Source organism: Apus apus, chromosome 5 (assembly GCF_020740795.1).
Source record: "Apus apus isolate bApuApu2 chromosome 5, bApuApu2.pri.cur, whole genome shotgun sequence".
NCBI lineage: Eukaryota > Metazoa > Chordata > Aves > Apodiformes > Apodidae > Apus > Apus apus.
In genome coordinates this window covers 61444118-61451891 of record NC_067286.1, presented here as the reverse complement: position 1 = coordinate 61451891, position 7774 = coordinate 61444118, and the positions used below count along the sequence as shown (strand labels likewise).

The window sequence follows — 7774 nt, the reverse complement described above, 5'->3', positions numbered from 1 at the left end:
GTGTAACTTGATGAGAAATGAATGCTTTGCACATCACAGAGTATTTCTTCTGATCATCATTCCTAACATCAACGTGAACACCAGCTTCCTTCAGATATGAAGTCTCAGAAATGCTGGGAGAGGTTTGAAAGGGCTTTCCAAAACCACAGCCTCACCAAAAGGTCACTTTATTTTGAAGGTAAGTGGACATGCTCACTTTTGAGATTCAGCTGGAAACACCCAAGATTTGTAAGAATGGATCTGCTTTTGCCATGAAAAGGAGACAAATTATGCAGATTTGAACCACTATTTTAAACCCACCAGTTCAGTAAGACTTAGATGGCTTTATTACAAAACATTTTATTGTAGTTATTTACACCCCTTCCTTGATAAGTGTATAAATGTAAACATTTATTATAGATGTATTTCTCTTATCTTACAGTTGATCTCCTGCTCAGAGTAAATGTCATTTTTAAGCATACAAGTAGTGAGGAAATGTAGGCTATATTCACAGAATATACATCTGTGTGCAGCTCAAGTCCACCAGCCCTAAGCTAGTGGTATAGACACTGTCCCATTAGCTCTACTTCTGCTCCTCGTGTGTACACTGGATTCTGTGATGTCATCGGCATGATCCTCACTTTTCTTCTCCTTCAAGCTGTTGATGAACCTCAGGGTTATTTCATCCCATTCCTCAGGGAGCAGCATGAGCAGAAAGCCGATGCAGATGATGATGGTTGCTCCCAACCTCACTACGCTGAAGATCATTTTGTGCTTCAACAGATCCACAGCTGTGAAGAAGAAACAACAGCACTGTCAAAATTGCAGCAGGAGGAACTAGAGCATCAGAGCGGCCTGGAACATCTCCATGACCTGCGTGTTGCACTTGGGCTGTGACACCAGCCTCATTGCTCTCAGTCCTCTAGAGTGACCAGCTCCCTGAGCTCAGAGAATGGCTCTGACCTCACAGATTAGGTGAGGAGGTGCCACATCTTCACACCTCACCATCTTCATGCAGGCTATGAGGAAGCCTTGTAGAGCTGGTCTAGCCTCAAGGTTTCCATTTTTGCTTCCAGAGGGAAGGTACTTTATGGTAACTCTTGATCTACAGCAGGTCACATCAACATAATGCTTCATGGGCTGCGTGGACCAGCGATGGGGAGAGAGCAGCACGCAGGTCAGAAAGCTGGTGTTGATGTCTCCAGGCCCCACAACCACCAAACACAGCACATCTGAGCCCTTCAGCAGTCTCTTACAGGTACTGACTGTTTCACAGTTCTGACCTGCATCCCCCTAAAAATCGATGTTTCTTTGAAACCCAGAGTGGTGAGGCTAGGGGGGAGAAGAGAAGACTGGAAGAGCAGAGACAGATTCAAGAAGATAGGACTCTGGAACAAACTTCCACGTACACACCCTGCCCTGCTGCTGCACAGCAGGTCACCAGCAGAGTGCTGAGCCCACCACACCTCAGCAGCAACCAGCTTTGGGCTGCTGGCTGGAGATCTGCACGGTACAGACACAGTCAGCACTCCCAGAGGAAGGAGGCAAGACCAAAAGGAAAAAAAGGCTTTCACCAGCTGAAACGCCCAGCACCCACGGAAGCTGAAGAAGACTGAACATGGCAAGAGATCTGTGACTATTTAGACCATGAACTGCTTCTGCTGCCTGCAGCCCCACGTGCTCCTCTGTCCACCAACACCCAGGGAGCTCGTACCTGCGTTTCCAGGGACGCTGAGCACTGTGCCAACAGAGATCAGAATGGGGTAGGTAAGCACCACACCAACGTTCACCAGAATGTTGAAAGCTGGGGGGAAAAAAAAAAGAGAAAATAACAGCTGATTGTGGGGCAAAGCAGTGGGGTGAGCCTGTTGTCCTCCACCTTGACCATATAAGCATGATACAGGCTCAGGACACACATCACGATGAGGTCCTTGTCTTGAAGGGATTGAGTCTTTTTTCATGAGTGGGAAATGAGGGGAAGTTCTGCTTGGAGGAAGAGGGAGGGCTGTAGGTCCTTTCACAAACAGTAATACCAAGATTATCACCAAGGGAGGAGAGGACGTTTGGACTCAATGATCTTAAAGGTCTTTTCCAGCCTGAACAATGTGTCTCAGGACAGCTGCATGGCTGGGCTACCTACCAGGCCATGGCATTCACTTTCATTTTTCCATGTAATGCACTTGTAGTGGAGACAAAAGCCTCTTCAGTTATGAAATAATAGAGACTTCAGTAAAGAAAAGGATGTTATTACCTCTGAAAATTCAAACTCCTCTGGGCTGAATCAAACAAGATATTCTGCCTGGCTAGAGAACAACAATCATGGCTCTGAGGAGAGCCCTGTGGAAGAGCAGAGGGGAGGTGAAGACCAAAGGAGAAGATCCTTGCAGGCAAACACCAAGCTGTGAGAGCTCTGCCCAGAGCCCTGCAGCACCCACAGAAAGGTGTCCCAGCACTGCAGGTCTCCATGTCAGTGCACACAAACCCCACAGAGCATCCCAGGAGCTACTGACCACACACAGCCCTTTGAAATTGGGTTGGCAGCAACCCAGCTGTGCTAGGGAAGTACCAATGAAACTATGGTAGGAATGCAAATATGAAAAGTGGACAATTGGTATGACTGCTTCATCTTTATCCTCTGCCATTAATATTAGTATTAAGGCTTCTTATGAAAAATATGAATAATTTCTCAAGGTGTACCTGCTTGGGCTGGGATCAGATTTCACCTGTGAGAGAGAGCTCTGCTGCCCAAGGGGGTGGAGGGGACTGTTTGTGGTCCAAGGCTAATTTTGTGTTGAGAAGAGCTGGAAAAATGAGTGAATTATTTGTCACATACCCAACCAGAGCCCGGCTACCCCACACAGGTAACCCCAGGGCACAGCAGAGAAGGGGGACCAGTACTCCACTTTGGTAAAATACAGGATGATGGGGGTCACAGAGATGAAAATCAAATTGAAGAAGCCCAAGGTAGAAACAAAATGAGCCGCTTCCCCGAAGTTTGCACTTCCAAGGAACATTTTGAACAAAACCTGCAAAGAAAAGAGGAGGGTTTTAGTCTCAGGCCTGTCCAAGGAGCAAGGTCCTCCTGCACAAAGTCCTCTCCTCCCTCGGGAAGAGAGGGGCATGGGGACAACCCTGACTAGCACAGCATGGCACAACCCCACCCTTTCCTACCGAACTTTTGGAAGGGGAAATCTGGTCCTATTTCTGCCTTTTCCTGCATTTCAGCACAGAGGGAGATATCATGTTATTACCATGAAAACAGCTGAATCTGGATGAAACAAAGCTTAATATAAAATGCCACAAGGAGCAAGTGTAACTAAGAACCCTAGGACAACACTGTTCAAGCATGTGGGATTTTTTAGATTGGATATTGGGAAAAATGTCTTTACTGAAAGAGTGGTCAAGCATCACAACAAGCTGCCCAGGGGATGGTGGAGTCACCATCTCTGGAGGTGTTAAAAAAATGTGTAGACATGGCACTTTGGGGCATGGTTTAGTGGGCACGGTGGTGTTGGGCTTCATGGTTGGACTTGATGAGCTTAGAGGTCTTTTCCAACCTTAATGACTCTAGCATTCCGGGCAACCAAGTTATGGGATCTGGGCCATGCTTGGCACTGTTAGGGTTTGGGAGGGGTTTCCACAGCATGAACCTGCTGTGAGAGGAAAGCCTCACCTGGAGGGACTGGCTTCAGATTCACAGGCATCATCATGGCCTCAATTCATGCACTCTGAGTGACTTTTGAATGGTGACAACAAATTAATCGGTGAGACAAGCAAAGTCTAAAGCTGGGAGGCAACTTCTCATCCCACTACAGCCAAGTCCAAACCTGCTCCTCTTCACACACCCTTCACCCTCCCCGTGCTGATGATAAACAGGGACACCTTTAGCCCAACCTGTTCCTAACTCAGACACATCCCTCTCCATTCCTCATCTTCAAGAGCAGCCACTACTTTGAAGCAGGAGAGCAGAGCCCAGCATGCCTTTAGTGCATCACCTGGGGGCTCCAAGCTCTGCACGAGCATGGAATATGCAAGAGGAGCCGCAGTGCAGCCCAGGGATGAGCTGGGAGAGCAGCACTGCTGATTCCAGCTCTCCTCCCTGCTCCGTCTGCCCAGCCCCTTCCAAACAGTGTTGAGAAAGTGTGGTGGCAGGACATGATTAAAACATGATCCTGAACTCCTCGCAGCATCATAATGGAGATTTCATTAAAGGCTCATCAAGCAAAGGCAGCCTGGCTATTTGGCAGCTAACAACTGATTACCCTCAGAGTAGCTCTCCTGACATCATGGCATCTCCTGGTCCCAGCATGAATGGTGCAGGAGGGACAAATAAAACAAAGCATTTACTTTACAGTGATTCACTTGGCATTCATGCAATGCTACCAGCCAATGTTAAAGAATGTAAGAATCCCAATAAACAGCTACAACCTACCTTATAGAGTGCAGATGTAGAGGCTGATCCAACAGCATATGCCACCCCGATAATTGAATCACCCTGGAAACCATCTGCATATGCCATCATTACAATCCCTGTGATTGCCATTATTGCTGCAACTATCTGTACAGAGAAAGCAAAGGAAGGTAAAACTCAGTCCAACTTCATCACCCAGCAAGAGATTATCACTGTGTGGGGTTTAAATGAGTATCACTATAGCTCCTTGCTCTGACTTGAAGCTTCTTTGCTTGCCCTTAAACAGGGGGAATTATGCACAGTTGGGAGAGATCTAAAGCATAATGAAAGTGTGTGCACAGAGAGTGACACGGATCTATAGCACTGCAGGGTCTCCCTAGGACCTACTGAGACACCATCCATCATTAAGTATTTTATAAACTAAACATCCACTTGGGAGATATTCCTCCAAGATCAAGATATTTTAAGACATTATGCTCTGCTCTACAAAAAGACAAATATTTATCAATGCTGTCAATTTGACTTGAAATGCAAACATCTAGATGGCTGACCTTCCTGGACATTAGTCCAGAAGAATGACCTCTGTATTTTGGCATACCAGTGTAGCACTGGGAGCTCTTCCAGGCTGCTCCAACTGTGCATATTTCCTAACAGCTTTCTTGGATGGACATGACCAAATCTCTTTATGGTGTCTTTACCTTTGTGCTTAGGGTTTTGACCTCATTTGAAAATGAAAACTGGAAGGGGGGGAGATTTAGGTTAGACACTGGGAAGAAATTTTTCACTGTGAGGGGGTGAGATCCTGGCCCAGGTTGCCCAGGGAAGTTGTGGATACCCCATCCCTGGGAATGTTCCAGGCCAGGTTGGATGGGGCTTGGAGAAACTTGGTCTGGTGGGAGGTGTCCCTGCCCATGCAGGGGGGTTGGAACTAGATGATCTTTAAGGTCCCTTCCATCCCAAACCATTCTATGATATGAAAAAGAAATAATTAACTGTACCTGAAATTCTGGGTCTTGACTCCAAGGAGCATAAGGAAGTGGCAGGGGTCCCAGCATGCTTTATTATTTGAAAAAAAACCTCCCAGTCCCTACCTTATTGCCCTCAGCAGATAAATATGAAGTCTGAATTTCAAAGACACTGAATACCTAGATTCCATGACCTGCAGAGGAAAATGTGTTTCCTCAGACTTGTGGAAAATCACAGCCCCATTTCTGAGAGCCAGGGGGTTTTATAGAGTTTGGTTTGTTGATTTGTTTGTTTAATTAGTATTTCATCAAACATTTTATTACTATAAAAAGGCTGCTCATGTACTAGAGCTGGATGTAGAGCAGAATATTCACAACTGCAGATATCCAAAGCTGGCTGTTACAGAATCAGCAGCAACATTTCAGGTTCAGACCCTGTCTTCTATTCCCAGATATCCATTATAACACACAACTCCCCAGAGGACAGGCAAGGCAGGCTCTCCTCACTCATACAAAGGAGGAAACTCGTGGCTCACCTCACCAACATCAACCTCTGCAAGCACTGTCACACTGACTGGCTCCCAAACGTGACTGCTGAGCCAGGCAGGGCTTTTTACCTTCTTGCTCCTGCAGCTCTGGTACAGCCCCTGAGCCATCACCATGGTGAGATGGACACTTGCTTCATCAAACTTCCTTGAAGAAACATTAACTACCAGGCAAACCTAAGCTTTATGTGCTTCACACTACAGACTTTAAAGGCATCTTGATCAAACCACGAGCCCCTTTGCAGAGGAGCTTGGCTTTTGGATCTCATAAAGTTTTACCAAGAGACCCAGAAAACCCACTGATTCTTGTATTGAGCAGATGTGAGCCAGGCTGAGGCAAGAAGCACAACAACCCCACAGAACAATTTCAACAGGGCCAGTCAGTAGAGGAAAACCCTGCCTCAAGGGCCACACAGGACAGGGGGACACCCCTGACTCAAGTAAAGGTGTCCCCACATGGGACACAACAGGGAATCAAGAATCAACTCCCACGGTAGAGACAATCTTGGAGACTTCAGGTAAAAATGTTATTGCTCTTCAATCACATTGGTATCTAGGCCAACATCTTCACTGAGGTACCCATCCCCTGCACGCAGCTTTAATTACTTCCCTCTCATCATTAGCAGTGTCAAAGGCAGAGACAAACCACAGTGCATGTCTATATCCCACCTCATTTCTATTCAACACATCCAAGCTCCAGTTCAGCAAAGCTGGCTAGCTGTCACCTTGTCCTGAAGATATTGCTGGTACCTCCAAATTCACTGTGAAATGGCACTTGGAATCAACTTAATGACAAGGGCTGGAGTCACACACATAGTCTCCCATGTGTAATGCAACAGCTCCATCAGATCTGGAAAGACTTTAGCAAGAGGTGACCAGACAGCTTCCATTCCCTCCTTCCCAAAATAACACATCCCAACAGTCAAGTCAGGCCATGGTGGAAGGAGGGCTTGAGTCCCTTCATCCAGGGGATGGATATGGAGTCAAGACTGCCATCTCTGGACTTAGGGCTCTCACCAGCAAGCTTCTGAGAAGGACTGGGGTGAACGTTGCATTTTCCAGTGCCTAAATGGGAATCTGGCTTTTACTCCTTAAGTGAGTTGGGGTGCTGGAAGACATCACCCTCTGCTGCTCACCCTGCTGAAAAGTCAGGGCATATCTGGCACGTGACACACATACCATCCCCCAAGATGCAGCAAAGCTTATTTTGATCCCTGAGCTTCCATCTATCCAAGGACTTGTGAGCAAAGCACAGTTAAATTCTCGTAGAAGAATGAGTTTCAGTCCCAGCAGGAAAGGTCCCTACAGAGCTTCTCTCTCCTCCCTCTGCTTTAGTGAGTAGTTTGTTCGTAATAGAACAGTGTAATGCTGCTGTTCTCCTTACAGCTTATCCTAGGACACAAACACCAAAGAAGTCCAGCCTTGAAGCAACACAGAATTATACCCTGGACCTCTCAGACACCAGCACAACCCCTCCTACCAGTTTCCAGAAGCTTCCCCCTTGCCCTGCTTGGCTGGTCTCATCTCAGGCTGCACTAGGCATCTTGCCTTGCACATCAGTTCAGATGTAGCACTTCAGCTGTCAGCTGGAATATTTGAGCTGTAATACTTCAAGCAGTGCCTCCCGCAGAGCAAAACAGCCACATCCAATGTACTTATCCCCCTCTTCAAAGAAAAAGGATCAAGATTTAACTCTTAGTGCACTCACAGCTCAGACCCAGCAAGTGAGTGGAAATGAGTAGCTCCATCATCCCCAACAGGTGATTCTTCCCGTTGGGAAGAACATCTTTCCAGTCCAACTACACCAAATTCAGAGAGTCACTTTCCTAATTCCATCATATATTTAGGAAGTCAGGCACTTTCTTTCCAGAAAT

General features: G+C 46.7%; 1 protein-coding gene across 10 annotated transcripts in view; it reads right to left on the bottom strand.

Annotated features, from left to right (window-relative positions):
• Nucleotides 1-323: 323 nt before the first annotated feature.
• SLC35F4 (solute carrier family 35 member F4) overlaps nucleotides 324-7774 on the bottom strand; it is a 123736-nt gene continuing 116285 nt past the window's right edge. For 9 of the 10 annotated variants that reach the window (XM_051622669.1, XM_051622668.1, XM_051622674.1 and 6 more), the window contains 4 exons: nucleotides 4412-4537; nucleotides 2813-3005; nucleotides 1694-1783; nucleotides 324-770 (listed from right to left, as the gene is read on the bottom strand). In XM_051622669.1, coding sequence (XP_051478629.1) covers nucleotides 529-770; nucleotides 1694-1783; nucleotides 2813-3005; nucleotides 4412-4537 — 651 coding nt within the window. In that variant the 3' untranslated portion in view covers nucleotides 324-528. The other variant, XM_051622670.1, reaches the window with a different exon arrangement.